The sequence below is a fragment of the Limulus polyphemus genome, unplaced genomic scaffold (assembly GCF_000517525.1).
Source record: "Limulus polyphemus unplaced genomic scaffold, Limulus_polyphemus-2.1.2 Scaffold7, whole genome shotgun sequence".
In the NCBI taxonomy this organism is placed as follows: Eukaryota; Metazoa; Arthropoda; class Merostomata; order Xiphosura; family Limulidae; genus Limulus; species Limulus polyphemus.
The window spans coordinates 607,932-631,244 of record NW_013665617.1 but is presented as its reverse complement, the minus strand read 5'-3'; the positions used below and the strand labels follow the sequence as shown (position 1 = coordinate 631,244).

At 32.2% G+C, this 23,313-nt stretch overlaps 1 protein-coding gene across 2 annotated transcripts in view; it reads left to right on the top strand.

Annotated features, from left to right (window-relative positions):
• Nucleotides 1-1,672: 1,672 nt before the first annotated feature.
• Nucleotides 1,673-23,313, top strand: part of LOC106476562 (zwei Ig domain protein zig-8-like) — a 173,018-nt gene continuing 151,377 nt past the window's right edge. For both annotated transcript variants that reach the window (XM_022381374.1, XM_013937241.2), the window contains exon 1: nt 1,673-2,075. In XM_022381374.1, coding sequence (XP_022237082.1) covers nt 1,943-2,075 — 133 coding nt within the window. In that variant the 5' untranslated portion in view covers nt 1,673-1,942. The remainder of the gene's footprint in view (nt 2,076-23,313) is intronic.

Sequence of the window (23,313 nt, the reverse complement as noted above, 5' to 3'; positions counted from 1 at the left end):
TGTGTGTGTGTGTGTGTGTGCCATTTCCTTTTAGATATCTTCTATGAGGTTGATGTGTGATATCATTAACTTTCACGTTTTTCTCATAAGTAGTTATACTGTGGGATAAAAGATGTTTACGCGATCTGTAAAATTATGTAAATAACGTTATTGGAAACAGCTGTAAATCAACATAAGCTATTTTGCATAACTACATTTTAAAAATTAAGTAGTTTCAGATTTGTTATGACATAGAATATAATTTGTTTTAGGTTGATCAGATAGGTTTAGCACCCGTGTTTTATTATGCTTTGTTTTTGATAAAGTGACAGTTAATGAGTCACATCATCGACCCGGCCGGCCTGATATTCCCAATACGTGCGCATTCGCCATGTGTAAGAGCTCTGGATGTTAGAACTGGTCAAAATCAGTGTGATATCACAAAATATTTCTCACACTTTTATCTGTGGATGAGTTATTAGAGTGACAGTCAATCCCTTAGCGTGGATGGAGGATGGTCGGTGCTGCTGACTAGCTTCCTTCTCTCTGGTAAGTAGTTCAAAATTAAGGACGACGACAGATGGCCTTAGTAGTTTTCCATAAATACGAAAACCAAATGTAGCTGTTGACAAAGACTGTTTCACACTACAACCTACATAAGCTTTAAAGTTGAAGAAAATGCGAGTAACAGATCTACTTGTAGAGTCGTCTTGTAAATAAAAAGGTATACAATTTAATTTCTAAAAAATATGTACCCAAACGAACCATTTCCTATTTGAGAGTCTATCCAATTCGTCACTGTTTGTTTGTTATTAAGGACAAAGCTACACAAAGGGCTATCTGTGCTCTGCCCACCAAGGATATCGAAACCCGGTTTCTAGCATTATAAGTCCGCAGACATACCACTGTGCCACTAGAGGGCCAACTCATTATTTCTTCCATTATATTTTATTTACCGTAAATACTTTTAAAAATTGTATATTAACTAATTAATGATAACTGATGCTACAGAGAGTAATGGTTCGTTAATAGTTTGTTCTTTCTTGAGATCCAGCTAATTGTAAGAAAAATTGTCCCTTACGCAAATTTTAATTGTTTATCAAATTATAATGTATGTTTAATACATTTTATACGTTTTAAGAGTAATAATCAAGTAGCGCAAACTTCTACTTAAATAACCTGAGCGTTTGTTCGATGAAAAGCATTCATTCAAGAACAGTGCTGATATTGTTTTTTTTTTCTAAATTCATTAATTAACTGTGTGTGATTCCTATAAGTTTCAGAGTTTGAAATACACTGTTATTACTACGGTGATTCTCATTATGTTAGGCTAATCCCACTTCCCATTGTTACCTGTTTGGAAATAAAGATTTGTGCATGGTCATTTGTGCATCACCGACTCATGGTTGACAAAAAGTGATTTTGAATTACGGACTTCTATTTGCTTGACAGAAACAAGATAATTGCTCCTGTTGAGAGATTGAATACATAGAGAAAACCTATGATACCTTACATTACTATTGTCTTAATAAATCCCTTAGCATTAGCCAAACCTGCCTCTAGGGGGACAAGTGGGAAGCTCGCCAGATGACAATCGCCGCACCCATCGAGGCTCGCGTCTTGATCACGTGACGAATACACGTGACTTAACTTCCATCTGCCGGCACCTTCCTCAGCAGTTCGGTTTCGTCCCGCACGCGATACTAGACTACACAGCAGATGCATTGCGTATTAGAACAATTGTCCTTCAGTTGCGATCAACCAGTGTCACAATCCTCATAGATTCATCAGTGTTAGTTGAGTTAGGAAGTGTACGTAAACTCCAATGGGGTTTAGGTCGGTTTCCAAATTCAAGGATCGTTAACTCGAAAGACTTATGTAAATAAAGTTAAAACAAATAACAGACCGTTATACGTATGAACTTAGTGAATGAACTCTTTGAAATTAAAATAATATAATCAAAATGCTAATGTTGCAGAACTCGTTTTATAGAGCTGTTCTCTCATCATCAACACGTGAGGCAGTCTACCTAGTACCTTCTCAACGATCTGATTGTCAAGCTTGGCTTCGAGGATTAATAGCCTGGATACTGACGGGTAGGTGCTAATGATAAGAGATATAAAAAATGCTGATTTCGTAAAAGCCTCTTACAGTATCTAAAAATTAAAAGTAACCTAACATATTTGAAAGCTTAGGTGCTGTTACTTCAATAAACTTCTGTAAATAACCCACCAAGGCAAATTTCAATTAGCTATCATAATGCATGATACTAGAGGTTATAAATGGTCACCACATTCCATATTTATAGAATGTTTTCAATCTGGTTCTAATTTTTGAACATGAAAGATTAAGTTATTATATTATTATTATTACCTAATTCACAGAGTGACAATGAACCAGCAAGCATGAATCTATTATGTTGAGGTTTACTTATATATTACAACATTGAAACTTTAATTGAGAAATGAACACGTATTTTCTAACAGCAATAGAGATTAAATTATTGACTTGTGAATCAAACGTGCAATAGGAACAAAAATTATTATTGCTTTAACGAAGTGTATTATTTATAATATAATATAATTAAGATTACGTACAAACTTTAGTCACTTTTTTCGTACCTCTAATAACTAATAAATGATTGGACTACATTTTTTTTATAGAACCTTTCTCTTTCCGTTAGTTTAAAGTAAATACAGCGATAGGAAGGGATGACTTTTCCGCAAAACACTCTTAAGTTCAATGCTATATCTGTTACGGGATCGCTTCTCTACGTTGAGACGGTTCGTGCCAGAGATGGAAGGGTTCATCTTTCACTGATATGTGACTGCGTCTGCTTGTGTGCGAGAAACGTTAACATAAATATAAAACAGAAAAAAAAAATAAGGTTTTAAGTGTTTTGAAACAAACAACAGAGTATACTTTGTTTAAATATTTATCAGACTGTTTAAAGGAAAAGTACAAAAATTGTGTAAAAGGCTCGTCAACACATACCGATATCCATATTTTTTTTTTGGGGGGGGGGGGGGTTACAGGCATCCAATTAAATCAGAAATAGGGGTACAACTGCTGTTAAAATAGATCTATATTTTCTCAATACCAGGACTTTAGACTTTATTCAGGACTAGAGAGCCATTATAATTAGTATAGACAAAAGTGTCCGGTTTCTCCTTTTTATTAAACCTTACATTTTACTGTCGCCACAGAATAAAATCATAGAAGAATATTCCGATTTATTTTGCGCCTAGTAAAGCAGGAGTCGATAACTCCAGATCACGAGTATATTCTTTTTATCACTAGTATTAGACTGATCGTAACTTCACTTTCATTTTTCAAACGAAGAAAATTTAGAAACAACGTTTTCATTAAGAATGTAAATATAAATATATATAGAGAGAATTACCCGACATGCGTGTCTAAACTCAAATTCTGCTTCAAACGCTAATGTGCGTATACTTTAAAAGAAGCTTTTTATCTACGCAAGTCGTGGTTTATATGAAAGTGCTTAACGTTCTAACATATGAACTAATTATAATCGTAATAAACACATCCTAACAAGCATTTACTTATCACCATATTGTATTTTAGTAACTTTTCTATATTTCGATTTCATTAAATACCTTAAACTGAATGTGTTTTTTTTTTCTTGGGTAATGATTATTTATTCTAATTATAAAAAGTTTCCAAATATGAGGTCAGAACTAAGCAAATATTAGTGCTAAGTTATTTAAATCTGTCAAAAAGTGGGCGGGGTTGGCCTTATGGTAGATCTCTGGATTTCGGAGCTAGGGAGTAGTTTTCAAATCCGTGAGGTACCACAAACTATTCTCCTCACTTTAAGTTGAGGGTGAAGTAAAAAGAGTCAGTCAGTCACTTGAAGTGGATGGTTTGTGGTACTGTTGCTGACTGGTTGACTGGTCAGTAGCTCAAAATTAGAATGGCGGCAGGTAGCCTTGATAAATTAGCCGTAAATGCAAAATACAAATATTATTCCAAGCCAGGCACAACAAAAAACTAATATGAATTTAATCTTTTTTCTATTAGTTTCAGTACCTAGTTGTAACATATATATATATATATATATATAGAGAGAGAGGAGGGGGTGTTTCAGTTGGTCAAGCCTTTTCCCTACGATGCTTAAAGATCTTGTTGCAAGCGAAAAACTATTTTTTTAGCTTGTTATCATACGTAATTTAACGCTCGGAACAAAAGAAAATCATTTAAAGAAGCTTTCTAGTTTATTTTGCAGAACGTTGTCTGAAAAGTTGTCAAAATATTTAAATAAATACTTAAAACAATTTCAAGTATAATTCAAATAATGCAGAATGACTGATCTGATATGCTGACTAATACTTACGTGTTTCACATACATCTCAGTTAAAACAGTAATCCCACTCGGTAAGAATTATCAACAGTGGTTAAAATGAGATTCTGAGAGAGGTGGAACTCTCATTCATGATCCACTTTCACATTCCAATCAGAAGACCAGGAACACCAATGACTTGAATCCTCAAGAGGAATAGCTCCGTTTCGGACTGTTCCGCCCCAGTTTAACCCCTGGTTATTGAATGCACTGAAACCTAAGCGTATCTAAAATACACTATATGGCTGTAGTATCAAAAGCGAACCGCATGTGTTAATTTATACTTACAGTGTTGAACACATCTTTAAGAGCTTTAACTTTCAAGAATGCAAACAATGAGGGAGTAACTGTTAAAATACTGAGATTACAAATGTAATGTTTCACATTTACAACTGCTAAGATGTGGAAACGATCTAGGATGGTATTTGTGAACCTTGAAACAATATTACTGTTGTTGTTATTTTGAAATATCATGAAACTACGCACTTTATACAAAGTTAAATGTTTAACTTGCTTTGAAATGAAAAACGATGTATTCATGAAACCTGATCCGAACGAAATTCATTGATGATTTGATTGAATCGAAAATCCTTTCACCATTTAAACTAATTATGAGATGAATGAACAACGGAGGTCATGTAATTGGATGAAGATATAACTTTCTTTGAGAGTCAGTTTTTCTACACAAAGTGAGCGATTTATCACGTGATGACAAGTGACCTTGAAGAAACGTCACTTTCGTTCTTCGTGTCTCCTAACCAAGCTACTCTATTTGTTTATTATCAAACTATCATTACTGACATCGAATTATCACGAGGCATACAATTTATGCCAAACAGAGAACACGTCAGTCAAGAACAATGTTTATATCAAGAAAGGTCGTATTTCCTTTTACTAGTATGACACCATAATGATGGCTATAACGCAGCTATACCTGTAATGTTTATTTTGCAAGGGAAAATATTTTACATCCCAGAATTGACTCTGATAACTAGGATTTATGTTATTTGTTGAATTAATTGCAAAGTATAATTTCATATTTCATTTCAATTTTCACTTTGTGGTCTTCCCTCTAGTCTGTCACTTCTAAATCAAAGACGGCTAGCGCAGATAGCTTTCGAGTGGCTTTGCACGAAATTTCAAAAACAAACAAAAATTTTACTTAATCTTAATTTGAACAAAATATTTCTGGCTTCCTTGTATAAGTTAGCTCCAAGACTTGAACTCATACATCTCTCTAAATACTTTGTAATACAACTTATTTTTTATTACAGGGTGTTCGTAGTTCTCTTAGCAGTAAGCTTGTTGGTCAGTAATATACAAAACGATAAAAATTTCACGAGTTAAGCTGAGACTCGAGAAAGCGCTTGTAATAAAATTACTCAGAAAAGTTAGAAATTTCAATATATATATATATGTCTTTAGTTTTTGAATTTCTAGAACTTAACTGGATTTCCTATTCTTTAATGGGGGGAGGGGAGAGACACTCATATGTATACTGTTATAAGCTAGATTTTTAATGTTGTAATTTATTTGTTTGCTAGAGGAAGCTGCGGATCGTAATACTTATATCAATTTTGAAGAGTTTAATACGACAGACCTAGAAGAAATAGAAAGTTCTAAAAGATTTGACGTCAAATTTTCTAGTAAGTTCCAGGATAATTATAAATATGAGATAGTTGTGAAAATTGTAGAGTTGTTTCAAGATATTAGAATAGTTTTTAGCCAGTAGAGCAAATCAGTCAGTGTGATTTTTTTTCGTTTCAGCCACAAAGTGCTACAAGTAACTTTATTCTTTAGTTAGTGTGGCGCAATTAGCGTCATCTATAAATGTGGCCTACAGCTGTGTACAGTGAAGTCAAATTGTAAAAATGTTAAGAAATAAATAAACTAATTCACTATTGTTTAAGAAGAATAAACTTTTAGTTATTTGCACCGGATAATCTAAAATAATCTGCCAATGAAAGAAAAACGTTACAACAAACGCAGTTTAGAAGACTTGTTATAATATTTGGCGACAAAAACATATAGGAATCTTCACGTCAGATATTGATAGCATTGTTTTTTATGTTACTGAAATTACGCACATTAAATGACAAAAACAAAACAAGAAAGTACTCAGTTACAAGATATATAATATATAACTAACATACAAAACAACTTCGACTGTTCTTCAGTGTGCAATCTTGTTCATTTTAAATAGATTGACATATGTATATATATAAATCAAATAATATTATTATAATGAAATTTTCTTGCTGTTTTACAAAATAAAATAGACCATGCGCAACTACCTTTTGATAATTTCACCTAAATCCTCAATGGTTCCTCCTCTCCATTTTTTTTTCGGGATAAATATTTTTTTATTTTTCTTCTTACGTTTGAAATGCGTAGGTAACACAATACCTAATAACAGGTGTTTTAGTTGTATAAGATTAATACAATCTAGGAGTATTAAAACTACATCAAACCCATTACCTCTTGACGTTCTAATTAATTCATTTTATTGTGCTGGAATGATCACAATAACTGGAATGTTCTGCATTAAGTACATTTTGTTATAACATAACAAGTTATGGATTTATATTTCCTAATGTTTTTAGACGCAGTGATATAAATATATTTATTTATTTAACGGACTTCTTTAGTTCTTATTTAGGTATTTGTGTGATGTTAACCCTAGAATTACAGATGGGGTCCACGGTCTCCATCGGCTTTGTAAATACTTTATTCATTTATTTTTACTATTTATACATCAAATGGCTTGTAAGTTCGTGGTTGTCCCCCAGTGGCACAGCAGTATGTCTGCAGACTTACAACGCTAGAAACCGGGTTTCGATATATACCCGTGGTAGGCAGAGCACAGATAGACCACACTGTAGCTTTGTGCTAAACTTAAAGAAACAAAAAGTTCGTGGTTTTATTGGTTACTCCGTCCCAAATAATACTTGAATCACAAAAATAGTGCACATAAAAAACACAACCATTATTATAATTCATCTGACTAATTATGAGATCCTCTATGTATCTTACGAGGAAAATGTGTGTTTTACTCGTTTGTTTTTGTAGAGGGAATATACATCAGATAAATCGATATATGAATCTCACTGGTAATTAACGGTATAAAATAATGTCAGTAATTTTAAAGCTACGTAATATTTCAGAAAAACTTCTGTTAACTTAGTCATACAATATATATTCAAAGAGCTTGCTTGTTTGTTTGTAATTAAGCACAAAGCTACACAATGGGCTATCTGTACTCTGGCCTCCACGAGTATCGAAACCCGCAATCTAGAGTTGTAAGTCCACAGACATACCGCTGTGCCACATTCAAAGAGCTACACAACAAAATGATGTTTCAACGTTGTCGTGATTTTCGGCTTTGATATTGTGATTTAAAACACTAGACTCAATTCTGATTATTTGACAAGGATTTTTCACTAATTTTGAAATTAAACTTAGAAATAGTTTTCTAAAAGTTATATTAATGTTATAAACAATTCCAATAATATTCGAAAGCCTTTCCATTGAAAACTATTGAGAATACATTTTCTTCCTTCAAGTATAACATTTTAGGTTATGAGCCGGGCGTAGCGCAGTAATTAGCGAACCGGACAGTGAATTTGCGGATCTATAGCTCGCGTCCCGTTGTTGGCCTCTGCACTTTGAGGCCGTGGGTGAGATATTTATAAAACTGGCATTCTAATGTTACTTTTCGATTAGAGTAGCACAAGTGGTAGATGTTGTTGAATAGTTTCTGACTTCAATCTAGTCTAATAATTAAGGTTAAGGACGATTATGAGCAAATATTCTTTCGCGATTTTCTATGTAGACGAAAATGGGTTTCATTAGTTGGTAGGTTGAATAATTCAAAACCCTCGTTCGAAAGCTGTGTTTGCTTACAAGTAATAATACCATACTACTTAAAATGCATTGGTCGAACAGGTGATAAAACTTGTGGCTAATTAATGAAGTTTTTATTTCAAATAGTTTTTTTTTTTTAAGTGATGAAAGTTAAGAAGCAAATTTCACGAATTAAAAAAAACATGCTTACCACTTTTAGCTTTGTTTTAGCTAATTTATATAATTCTCTAAGGATATTTAAAGTAAGTTTAGTAACACTGTGAATTTATATTGACGACCTCAGTAAGCTCAATAACCAAAGCTTATACTCCCACACATTTTAGCGGGATTTCATTTAAATTAAAGACAAATGGTTAGAGAAAATCGACCACAACTCCGATTCATCAACTGAGTTGGCTAGGCGTGTCTCAGTATTTAGCGAGTAAGGAACCTCAAAAACGCGCTTCGCACTTTGGAAACCTTGGTGTACTGTAATAGTGAAGATCAAATCCAACTATTCGATCAGACAAAAGTAGCCCAAGAGTTGGCGGTGGGTGCTGTTGACTAGTTTAGTTGTCTTTCCACTAGGCTCTCCGTTCAAAATTAGGAACAGCTATTCGCAAAAAGCCATTGCATAACTTTACGCAATAATTATAAAAAGAACAAATATCAACTAAGTCAATTTCCAAGAGTTTTGTCTTAATATATTGAATAGCTAGGAGGGTGCGCTCAGTAGGTAACAATTACTTTCTTGATCGAAGAAATTATACATACAACGTTTACTTGTCCTGTAGCAATGTATACAACTTTCAAACGCCTGCAGTTTCTCTTCATAGTGCCCTCCGGTGGCTTGCTGGTAAGTCCGAGGGCTTAAAACGCACAATTTTGGATTTCGATATCCGCATATATAACCCATTTTACAGCTTTGCGTTTAGCAACAGGCAAACTGCTCATAGTTATTTTCTGGGAATGTAATTTATTGAAAAAGTTATATGAATTTTAATGACGTAGCCATTGATATACTAATATTTTAGCGATTACTTAATAGACTTTCTTATGAACAAGGTCCTTTTCAGATGTGTGTACCCTATCCAAAGAAATTTGTTATTTCTTCGCTAACAACTAAAATAATTGTCTTACATTTATTTGGTGGGATGCTTAGGACATCTTTGTAACTTAACATACTAACTGTCCATGTTAAGTTAGTTTATAAAATTTACAATAGCAAAATATTTTCTATTATATTTATTGGGGTCATAGGAAACTGACAAGTCTAAACACAAGTTATGAATGACTAGTCTATCTTCAAAAATTTCAAAATATTGTGTCTAATGAAAAGTTCCTCTCTTCTAGAGTTAACTGTCGTTAATGAAAATATTGTATTTCGGCTAAGCTAATTTTCCTAAAAAATAGTTTGTCTAAGTAATATGTAGAAATAATTTTTTGGACCTCTGACTTACAAGTGATTTAAAAGTTTGTTACACTCTAAGGTTTTTTTTAGAAGTTGATTGAAAAACACGTAGTTGAAAAAATATATGTAAGAGGTTTGAAAGCAATATTTCAAATCGTTTTCACATATTGCTGAAAAACATATATTGCAAATCTTTTTCGCATATTGCTGAAAAAAAATTGTATCTCCAGAGAACTAACTGTAAATTTCATTAAACAATGAGCTTCATTCTTTTAGACCCCACAGTGGCCCAGCGGCATGTTTGCGGACTTACAACGTTAGAAATCGGGTTTCGATACCCGTGGTGGGCAGAGCATAGATAGACCATTGTGTAGCTTTGTTCTTAACTTCAAACAAATCATTTTTAGTATATAAAACAATTGAGAGCATTTATTGAATTCGGTTTATCGTTTCGAACATTATTTTCCTACTTCTTCATTTTATATAGTAAATACGCATGATTTTATATTAGTAACCACTCGATTTTCTAGCGGATACATTAAATTTTTGAATTATATAAACTGTTGCTCTGTAAAAGCAAGAAGTGTTTCCTATCCTTCACGAGTTACTTGTATAAATATTTTTTATAAATGACTCATAACTAAGTTTTTCATATTTAAATTTTAGTCAGACTTCACACTTTTTAAATGTTTTTACAGTCACATGTTGTTTCATTGATTGACTTCACAAAAGAAATCACAAATAAGTACCAGATAAGTGCAAATTTTACATTGCACAACCACCTATTTGATTTTTGTTCCTCAAAATGAAATCAATATAAATATTTATCATTGGAGGTCATAACAACTGTATGCGTGAGAATACAATGTAATGATAACAGCGTCTGAAACCATGTGTTGTTTAGTCCTACACATGAAATGTTTACACCATACTACGTAAAGAATTATGATGTAGTAAGTCAGTAAGACATAATGTGTGTATAGATGATCTTGAATTCAATATGTTTCTGCCACGATTTTTACGTATATTACAACTACAAAACATTGCTCAAGCAGAAAATCTAAATCTTTCGTTCAGTACTAATTATTAGAAAACCAATTTGCTTCTGGTCAATTTTATTGCATCGTCAAATAAACATCAATTGATTAAGAACTATTTTGAGCTGATTTCCTAGAGCTGTTATTATTATTCGATTGGAAACCATTTTTCAACAAAAAATATAGGTAACAACAGTAATCAGCGTAGAAAGACTTATCTGTTTGGCTACACGGATCTACACGCACATACTTGTTACCCAAATAAACTCGAAATATAGTTTTATGTATCAGACGCAGCGTTTTAGTATAGTTAAATGTATCGGTTATAATACCATTATATTTAAAGGTAAAAAAAAAAGCTGCTTCATAAAGTATGAATTATCCATAAATTATGCAGTGCTATCCAAATGTTGTTTCGTTTGACATGTTAATAAGTGATGTTTCCACTCTGTTGTCATTAGCTTATTTCTATCCTTAACAAAGCCATCCAGATAACTATTTAGTAACATTATGTGACATTTAATGTTATTTAATAGTTTCACCTAGACCTATAAAGTTTATTTAGTTTTTTTTGTTTGTGGTGGTAGAATATTGGGTATATTTCTCATAATTCCGTTATTATGCCTATTGAAATCGATTGACTCAACAATCATCTTGGATTTTCCATGTTTATCGTAAATATTTATATGATGTGTTAAAGCTTTAAATAGACTATGGAGAAGATTTCAATGACCTTGAGGCTAGAGTGTTTTCAATAACCTGAAATTTCAAAAACAGGATTTTACATCTGAATCAAAATTCTGGGAAAGAAATGGATTACAGATCTCTTTGTGATTATACGTTAACAACACACAGTATTCGCCACCCATTTTTTAAGTGTACAATATACGTTTAATTGCTTTGATGTCGTTCCATATAAATCTATATAGAGAGGGATTTAAATCTCTCATTGATGGAACAAAAATAGTTTTTATGGACTGAAACATTATGACTTCCAATGTACAGTCTGCAATATTTCGAAATTGCCTACATGTGCTTTTGTGGTTAGTTTCTTGCGTGGTTCGCTGAGTTTGCGTGCATTCTGTCAAAGCGTAATCAAACGCACGGCTTGAGGTATTCATTTCCGCCAGTGTCTATATATACACCACTCATACTATTGTTTGGCGATGTGATTTGTCTCAAGTAGCTGAACTTCTATAGTGAGGTATCATTGCTAAGTAAAGGTAGGATGCTATTACAAAAATCAAGTGTACGACATCTCGTTTTACTTTCATTTCGCGACTGGCTTGCATGGATAAACATATTTTAAGGTTTTAAGGAAAATATAAATGAAACTTCAACATGGTTTTAAGTTTAATATTTTAATATTTCACGAATAATATTTATTTCCATTGTTAAGTGCATATTGTTTGCCTCAAGTATGTTCTGAAAATATATAGCTGCCATTCATTCTATTTCAACAAAGCCTAACGAGAAGCAGTTCCACAACACTTTGTTAGATAAAATTAATTTGTTTCTTTTCCAACATTGTGTTTTACAGTGAGTCTATTTAATTTGATAGTAAATGTTGTTTCGTTTCTTCCATAGGCTTAGAACGTTAATCATAAAAGAAGAAATCCCAGTTTTTTTAAGAAGGTAGACCATCCTTTTCTAAGACTGAATTATATATATAAAATAGCGTGGTTTCCTAGGTACTGAAATCCTAGTGTTTTAAGGAAGGTAGACCATCCTTTTCTAAGACTGAATTATATATATAAAATAGCGTGGTTTCCTGGGTATTGAAATCCTAGTGTTTTAAGGAAGGTAGACCATCCTTTTCTAAGACTGAATTATATATATAAAATAGCGTGGTTTCCTAGGTATTGAAATCCCAGTGTTTTAAGGAAGGTAGACCATCCTTTTCTGAGAATGAATTATATATAAAAAACAGAGTAGTTTCCTAGGTATTGAAATCCCAGTGTTTTAAGGAAGGTAGACCATCCTTTTCTAAGAATGAATTATATATAAAAAACAGAGTGGTTTTCTAGGTATTGAAATTCAATGAAAGGTGAATTCTTCTACATAGTTTTAAGTGTTATCCAGATTTCCTTATGATACCCCTTAATAAGATATCCTGACATTTTTATTCGGTTTATTTATACCTTTCTTTACTGAAACTGCTTGCGTTAGAATATAATATCCCAAAAAATTGTGTTCATGTCTTTAAGAAATAGGTTTGTTTCCATTACGTCTAAGTTTATTAAATTATTTCTACTTCTCATAAAAAATGTAAAAGTGTTGGAAAAAATATGAAATGTTCTAAGGAGCAATTTCAATCATGGATTTAAGCACGTTATTAAATTTCCCGAGTAATAATAGCTTTTCCACCTGTTTTTGAGTTTGAAAGCGTAATTTCTATTGAAATGTTAAATTTAATGCTACTACAACCATAGATGGAGGCACTGAGAGTCCTTTGATATTAAAATGTGGTAAGTATTTAGAAAAAACACTTGTTTAATTGGTTTTATCAAGTAAGGTAAACATCTTTACACATGTAGATTTATTCTAAATCTATTTTAATGCTTTCATTTTCAACAAATACGAATAAGATTGCATTTGAAAATGTGTACTAAATATGAATTAACTCATTGATATTCTCTGCTAGTTGTTTTGTTGTTATTTTTTTTTATAAATATAACGTGCTCGTATAATATTTTAATACGTTTACGTATGGTTCTTAAAGTGAAACAAAGACTGTAACTGATTGTATGTTATAAAACTGACAGTTCAATTATGTTTGTTGTTCTTAACTCACAATATACCCAGGACGAAAAACGTTTACATTTAAAATTAGATTCATTTAATAATGATCACTCGAAGCAAACAATATTCTCCTATTCTTTCAAGCCCTTGTGTGCAGTAGCTGGCTGGTTCGCTTTTTCATTTTTGTTCATCCGAATACTTTACTATGCCTGGGAGATTTTTTTATTTTATTTTATGTCTTTGCTTAATGATATCATATTTCTATTCATTTTGTTGTTGTTGTTGGAATAAGTGTAAATTATCACTTGAAAGACAAAAGATAATCAAGTTTTTATTCCCACACTAAGTAGTTTAGAGTGAACCTGGTTCTCCCCTATATTAGCGTGAGCGTCTCCTGCAGGCTGAACATGGGTGTGTTCGGAATGATTCACACTCTTTGCCACCGAAACGGTGCGTTATCTTGCCTGGCTGTTGTGTACACATTAGGTTTTATTTAGATAAGTATGTTTGGAAAATTTTAAAGCACCACCATCATGCAGCATGTAAGTACTCTCTACTAAAGCAGCAGACGTATGTACTTCATATTTCTAAGATATGTTACATGCATTGCATATATTTTATGCGAAACCCTATATTTGCATTGTTCATAAGATTTTACTGTTTAGGTTATTAATCCAACGACCAATAAACGGTTGGTTGTGCTAACTTGAGTTTCATGGGAAATTTCTACTTAATGTAGCCTAAAGCTGAGACGATATTACAAGCTGTTGTTCCAAAGTTAATATGAAAAAATAAAAAGTAGTCTTCAGTGTTCCTTTTTTAGTTGCTGTAGGATACATTAAACATGTAATTTATTACAGATGCGATCCTTCGATACTTTTAACTCTTAAAACCTCGGCGCTTCGCTGATAAAATTAAAGAAATATGGAAACAAACAAACAATCTCAACAACGAGGCAACTCAGTAACAAAATTCATGGTTATTGCTAAGCAGAGAGGCTGATGTCATCCAGGTTGCTGGAAAATTAAATCTTTGGATAACCTAAAGTGACACTCTCATAACTTTTATTCAGACTACGTTTCTCTTGACATAACGGAGATACGTTGGAGCTTTGGGAGCTAGCTGTCCTCCTGTGCTCTTCCTCTCGTTTACTCCATCATATATATATTTGTGTGAATGAGAGGTTGCTGATTGTCACTGCGAACTTAAGCCATTACCAGCTGTTATGGTTCTTGTGGTAAAATGAGACTGAGCCGAAAGTATGACGACCGTGTTGAATCAGAATGCTGTATCATTTGACAGATACTTGATACATAATCAAACAGTACCATCACTAAAGAATAAACGCTCGATTCTTTAAACTTTTGTATTGATTTTTATATAGTTATAATTACTTGTGCATTAATTTTTAAAGCCGCATCTTGTAGTACAAATACGCTTAAAATTAACATGTTTCCGATGAAATATAATCTATAAAGAGAATAAAAGTTCGGAGAGAGCTCAAGACAAAATTATTAAGATATATTTGTTTTCAATAGGGCATAATTCTTCTTTATTGATATTTCTTTTCTTAAAAATGGCACTAAAGGCCATGTAGTTGTAAAAATGTGACTTACTAGCAATAAAAAAAAAGGTTGATATTTTGTTTCCATTGGTAGATTAAGCAATTGACGCGCGATTAGATAATAGTTTTTATGGTTGGAGATATGCATTTTTCTATTATTATAACCACTGCTTACGTGTTTGAAACCATTATAATTTGCTACTTTTCTCTGTCTAACTTACCAAAGTTAAATTCGATTTTTATTGAACTGTGTAAACAACGACAAATAGTAAGAAAAGAGAAAAAATATATTAAAACATAAAAGTTGTAATATTAAATTTTTATTGTACAGACTTATTTTGTTATCAATGTTTTAAAGGATCACACTTGCTGGAAAGATATTTCAATTTTATTTCTACTAACAAGTACTGAAGTCTAACCAACATTTCTTGTAACGCCAGTTGAATATAATGAGCTCACAACACCCATTACGTCCTCTATAGGTAAGAAAATATTTCAGTTAGAATATTAAAACAAATTGTGATTAATAATATGCAAATTGTATAGATCCAAATATAAAAGTGATTATATATTAATGAACAAATTATATATAACAAGCTACCAAGAAATATTTAATCCCATAAATCAATACATAAGAAAATTAAAATCTATGATGATTACAGTGTGCATTAAATCACCAGTCAACAATATTTCTTCCTTAGTAATCCTAAACACTTTAGTAACATTCACTTAATAAGACTTTTTGTTTCTAAACCATTCCAAATTCAGATAGCGAAAAATAACATTGCTAAGAAGTTAATAAAAATAAGTTATGAATTTTATATGTTGAAATCACTGCACTTCCACAATAGCATAATCTGCCAAATTACTAGTCATGCACGCTCGTTAAGTTTTCGCAGCTCTCCTCATTCTTATAACACGTTTAGAACCAGTGGCAAATACTTAAAGTAATGCTATTGGAACATTTTAATTTTGGTTTATACCTTCCCCTATTGTATAGTTACGTACAACAGAGCTATGTCTCGTGATATGTTTCAAACAGTTTATATGTATATACAGCGGAAAGGGCGTATTATATAGTTTTTTCTAACCAGCCCTTTAATGTAACTTGTATTTTATGACTCATGCAGTAAAGCTTCAGCACACTCGAATATGCCTGTAACACTTGAAATGTTTTCAAGGATGTAATATTTTGGTTGGATAAATATCATTTATACTAATAATTGAACGACATATTATAAATTATTAAAGTGAACAGTTGTATTTAAAAATTCTATTTAACTTTATGTATTTACAAAGAGAGAGTGTTATGCTTTACTTAAAGCTTTAGTAAGTAAATAGTTCTAACATAGAAGAAGATAATAGTTCAGAATGCAAAATCACTACACAGAAATTCACTAATTTAAAACGAATCATTAACTAGTAGTGTATAGAATATATCTAAACTTAGCCAATGAATAATTCTATTTCTAGAAGAATATATATTATTATTTTCAAACATTTAGTGATAATGCCCATTAAATATGAATCTTCATTATGCATTTTTGTTTTACTTTAACGGGCCTTTCAGATGAAAGACTTAAACTTTTCTTTAAACGTGCTAATGCAATAATTGACAACGAAATTGTCAAACGAAAACTAAAAGATAAGACTAATCACCGAATAACACGAAGCAATTACTGTCAGCACAGATGTAGTTTGTTTTTCTGAAGGTAAGTGTACTTTTCATAGAGGCGTGAAAAACTTTTACTTCCAGACAAATAAGTATTAGTACATTAAAAATTATGTAAAAATGCTAGCATAATAAATTTTCGAACAAAGCTCTCGTCTTGCTCACGTATAATGAAGTAATTAGCAAATATAAAATAAAATAAAAGATGCTAAAAGCATTCTAAGTATCACACATCAGTCCTCTGTCTCACAAGAAAGATATACATTCCTGTTTTATGTTTTTAGATTGGTTTCAATACAACGGTAGTCAGTTTTGAAAAACAAAATCGAAATTTTGTTTTATGCTTAGTGTAGATTATCATTATTAGTTTTTGTAGTAAACGAAAATAAAACAAAAAGTAAATTAGGATCATTCTGGGTATTAAACTAGTTCACGGTTGCCTAATGTGTTCTTGATCGATAAAAAAAATGCATTTGTTGATTACATGAAGTAAAATCTAATTAATTCTCATGAAATAAAAACTAATTCTAAAACTATTTTGTGTCGCAGAGATATTAAAATTAAGATTTAGGACGTATGGTTAATTTATGCCCCATTAACATAGCCCATTCTAAGGTAAGTTGTGAGGTTTCATGATATATTAAAAAAATATAAACAGCTGATTATTTTATAGTTTTTAATAAGACAAGTGAAGTGTAAAGTATACCAAACATTAGTTGAATATTACCATCATATTATCTAGACTACGCCCTCTATAGGTAAAAGAAATATTTCATTTATGATATAAAAAAATAATTTCTGATGAAAAATAAACAGAATGTATAGGTCAAAATAAAAAAGAATGACTATACATTAATATATAAACGACTAACAAGAAATATTTAATGCAATAAATTACTATACAGGAAAACTAAAATTTGTAATGATAAGAATGTCTATTCAAGCACGAGTTGAGTACTCTCGCTGTTAACTATAATTTTGTCCATAATCTCAAACTCTTCAGTGTTTTTTTATGTATGCATTTTTATTTTTACTTTAGCAATATGATATAATTATAAAGACCACTTGATCTTTTCTTATTTAATTGGCATAATACTTGAAAATAAATGAAATATGAATAGGAGAGAGAAACTGGAAGAAGAAACAAGAGAAGAGAAGGCTTGTATGTAATATATGTTGTATAGTATATCTACTGACATCTCACTACCTTAACCCATGGATGTAACGTTGAACTAAAATGGGATGGCAAACCAATGCCGCCTTAATAAATGCAGCCTCAAGGGTTTTTTTTATCTTAAAATCTAGAAACAAAAATGTGGTTCTGACTAAGGGAGGGTAAAACACTTAGTCTTATGCTTACATCACGTGTAAAACTATAGAATTTCTTTGAAGTTGTTCAATAAAAGGCTGCACGATGAGCTAATTCTGTTGTGCCCATCTCAAGGAGCGAACCCAAGATTTTAGCATTATAGCCCTCAAGCTTACAACCGAGTCATCAGGACAAAAATATGTATGTATAAATTTATATAACTTTAAAAACTCTTGGGCTAAATAGCAATATTATTATTCTTCAGCTATGAATAAATGCCATTTTCAAGTTCATTTTGTATCATCCACACACATACACACACACACATATATATACCACTATAACACCATTAACTATTACATCAATAATAAGAGAAAAATGATGAAAGAAAACGTGTTTTTAACAATTAGCCTTTCGTTGAAATGTTGATTTTGTATCGAGCTTTTAGAAGTTTTCAACTTTTCGATTCAAAACACATATACATTTTAATTTTCTTTTTAATCTTATATACATTATCGGGAAAAGAAAGAAAGCTAAAGCATAAACTGTAAGGGTGACTTAACTTAAAACAAAGTTACAGTAAACAAAATAATATTAAAATACTATTTTGGGGATGTTTTCATTAAAACAAAAGAAGTCATTGAAATAGTTTTTTGTTATCTAAGCAAATACTATTCTATAGTTACCAAACAAGAAGAATGTCCTACAGTGACTTCTCTGTATACGTTTTAAATGCACAGTGAGAAAATATATCTACGTCAGCACAAAACTCAGGTTCCTATCCCCTCGTGTTTGTTTTCATGTGAAATATATATATATATATATATACTTCTTTTTTTAATAACGTAGAATATTAACTGTTTGAGAATTTTAATATAGGTGGGTATTTATAAAATTATATATACATTCGCCTTGTGTAATCCGTCGTCAGTGTATAATTTGAATAGGAATTTCTTTTGAGAAAAGTTATTGAAATTGCTCTTGTGTGAAAATCAAATACATTCTCGCAATACATTTGTTGACTCTCTTCTTCACATTTGACGTTCATTCTATAAGTGTTTTTATATATATCATTTCGTCCATATGAAATTTTAATAGTATATTTTGTGTTTCCACCAACTTTCAAATATAACCTTGCAGATTGGGTGACTTGTCTTCTTTTGATACTCTTAGAATCTCAAGCGAGCGTTATTAAATAAACACGTAATTATAAAATGTTTCTTCTTTGTATCGTGGATACAGAACACTTCAAAGAATGCCAAATATTTGTGTTTTTTGGTAAACGATAAACTGCATATATCCTAACGTAGTGCAAATGGTTGTTGTGATAAATGATATACTTCTACTGTTTTATACAAGTGATTAATTTAAAAGAATTATGCGAAAAAGAAATGGTTTTACGTAAAATATTATGTATATATTTCATTAATACAACAAGAACTACAGTGACCACCGACTCCAGGTGTATACATTATAAAATACATTAAGCGCCCATTATACACCTTTTCTCTCACTTCCACGTGTTTCATTCAAAATACCTCAGTTATTTCTATTCAACCTTATCATTTATAGATGCTAAACAATGTTGATCACTCCCTATGTGAATCCTAGATTTTACATAGAATATTAGTTCAAATACATACCACAATGTAAAAAAATCCTGTTCACACCGTATTATCCAGATAATGAAATAAATGCTCTCTAACAGTACGACTTTCCTGAAAAATGGAGAGTAACAGTATACACTACCGAACAACAAAACAATCACTTGTTGTTTTACGGTATAACATTTACTTTAGTTAATTAACGTTAATAAAAAAAAATATTTGACGTGAACGCCATTTAAGAGATAGACTTTTCGGAACCTGTCGAATGTCGAACATTGTAAGATACTTCACAAATAATGATCAATGCTTGTGCTATTATTCCATACTAAATACAAATATCTATTTAACTTCACTTTTAACTTGTGTCAAAACTGCAGCGTAACAATAAGCTTCGGTCAAAAAAATAGTGAATGTGACTGCTTACGTTAAAATGTTCTTTTTTTACATTATATTGTTTTGTGGCATGTTTCACAAGGTATTGTTTTCAAATATATTGTATTATGTGTTTGTCGTTTGAAATCGGACCTCTTATGCTGAACTATATGTTCAAAACATCAACTAGTCTCTGCTTACCTGACAAGTTGCTTATGTATCTCATTTCTTTGTACTTATATTAGTTACAAAGAATAAACAAGAACATGATTGGTTTTACACTGTGATATACAGGCTGACCTTTAACTCGCACGATCGATTTTATTACCACAATTGAATGAATAAGAGCAGAAAACAGTTTGGACATGTTATGATTATTCTGTCACATTCTATGAAACGTTCGAAATGTAATGCTATATCAAATAACCGTTATGTTTTGTTTGTTTGTTTTTTCACTGATAAAGTTTTATCGCCATAGCTACAACTGGATTAGGATATAAGAATAAAATCTAACTAAAGCAGGTGAAAATATTATGTATATATCTATTGTCTCGCAACACCAAATCCCCTGATTTTACCTTTTATATTGTGCTATCGTTAAAGTATTGATGAAATAACTTTGTAGCATTTGCTATTTTTGGATGGAAAAAACCTCGAATAAAATTAATTAAAAAAGAAATGAACTTTTAAGCATTTTAAGACGGTTATTATCATGAAACACGTTTAAAAACTAGATATATAAAAACAATTACTATACTGTAAGTAGTGATATGCTCTGTAAACATTCATTTGTTACCATAGCAACGTTAAGCCTTTCTGTCTTTCAGTAGATATTTGGTGTGAAATCTGATTGATTTAGAGATTCTGTCAACTTAATAACAAATCAGCGGATAGATTAAATTAGGAAAAACTTGAAGTTTCAAGACAACTTTGCAGATGGATCTATGGTGGCGATGTTTGTACAGAAGTTATTGTAATGATCGTTGCATATTTTAATGATTTATACTGTCTGTTAAGCCTAGTTACCTATCATTATTATTTTTTGTTATGTATCCCCCTTATTATCGATTAGTTTTGTTTCTCAAGTTTCGACTAATCTTCTACCGTCTTCTGGGAGGTTCAAAGAAGGATTACATTGTATTGTGCTTGTTTTAGAAGATACTGATAGTACATTATAAGTAAAATGAAAACTAATTACTTTCGTTTTAAAGAAGAAAACTTTATAAATGGTATATTTAGAAAAGAACAGAACTTGATAAAAAGTTTTCAGTTTGTGTTACATGGAACGTTCCGACATAGGTTTGTTGCATTTCGTGCAAAGCTACATGAGGGCTATCTGCGCCAGCCTTTCTTAGTTTGAAGTAGTAAACTCCTCGGTAAGCAACTATTTAACACCAACTACCGCCAAATTTTGAGCTACTCTGTCAGATCGAATATTGGGGTTTTGACAGTCGCTCTTATAACACACCCAGGAACCCAAAGTGTGGACACAATTTTTTTTATCTAGACGCGAACTATGGAATTTAAAATACATAAATATTAGCAAAGAAATGGACGGTATTTATATTTGAAGTATTTAGAACCTGGCTTTATGTGAAAGAAATTGTGATATGCAGACATATTTAATGTTTGTACCTGCTTTTATCAATATAGGAAATTTAATTTTTTTTCGTTTAATCTATTTCTGTGTAATTTTGGCATAAACTTATGATCCAGAAAATCGTTGAAATTGTGTTGTTGTTTTTTTTTAATTTCGCGCAAAGCTACACGAGGGCTATCTGCGCTAGCCGTCCCTCATTTAGCAGTGTAAGACTAAGGGGAAGGCAGCTAGTCAGCACCAACTTTTGGACTAATGTTTTACCAACGAATAGTGAAATTGACCGTCACATTATAACGCCCCCATGGCTGAAATGGCGAGCATGTTTGGTTGGTCGGGGATTCGAACCCGCGACCCTCAGATTGCAAGTCGAGCCCTAACCACCTGACCATGCCGGACTCAAATTGTGTTTTCCTAGTTGCCTTTGTGTTTCAACTGTTCTCCAGTAAATAATACCTACTTTGCCCACGGAGATGTTGCGACAGCTTTACACTTCGTGTCAGAATAGGCTGTTGACCGCAGTGTCCTTCGGTGGCTTAATGGATGACATCTGGAAATTGTAGCCCTTGTCTGTTGTACGAGAATGCTCAGCCACGTGATAACGTATATTGTTTCTGGGTAAAAATGGAAGTTATATTTTAGCACAGATTACCATTTTTAGTCTGAAAAAAGCTAATCCTACTTGTTTGGAGAAGTGAGTTAATCAATGGAAAGACTACTTTGATTCCCTGATCCAGTAGAAAAACAAATGTCCAGCAAACACGCAAGTACACTATGTTTTGTTTCTCTGCTTGATATTTAATAGATATTTTTTCACTTTACGTAATATGTCCAAAACTCGGTCGTTTAGCTAAATTCATATTTATTTTACAAGCTTTCGGTAAAATATTCCTTTTATAAAGTGGACCTACCTGATACTTGTGAGGTTTTCGGTTTTTACTCACGTGATTATTGGCCCTTGCTTGGTATATTGAGTATATGAATTGAAACTAAAGCTTTTACTAGAAGAATAGCTTATTCCCAAACTAAAGATATTTATGGCTAAGAGGGAGAGTTTGATGCCAGAGCGAACTGTACAAGAGAGGTGTTGAATCCAGGATACTTCCTTTCCTCGACTTAGGACTTTCATAAATTCTGCAAAAGTCACTAACACCAATCAAGCTAAAACCACAGACTCAGAAAAATTGGCCAATGTCTGGTGCACCCAGACTAGTAGATCAAACCAATAGATTTTGGTGAAAGGAAACTAAGAAAGACTGAGGGCGGCAGAGGTGGAAGATCACCTGATGAGTCTGATACCACTAGACAAGGCCTTTACAGGACTCCCAGGGTGTGAACAACCAGCCAGAGTACTACAGCTCAAGATAATAAAGACTGGGAGTGGTGCTGACAGATGACTCTACCAATGAGAACTCTTTCCTTGGCAAAAGAGACAGCAGACATCCATGGGACGGTAGTAAAGTGATGCTACGCAGGTCTTTACAGTGAGTTGTTATGAGAAACTCATTGCTCTACCACCTTTGACCAGCGATCAATTATTCATCCAAGTGTTGGAATTCCTGAATATATAATCACCCTGCACCTACAAGGGAGAGGCTTTGGCCAGTACCACAGATCCTTGTGAGTGAAGACAAGCATATTTTACTTCCAATGTTAAAAGTTGTAAAAAGATATCTCTACTGGTTTTGGAAGCTGTTCTGTCAGGTAACTGCCTATAATGGCTGGACTTAGGATCAAGCAGTCCAATGCTTGATCCTGAGCCTTGGAGGCTATAGAACATCTGGACAAGGAGAAACAGGAGAATTGGAACACGATAT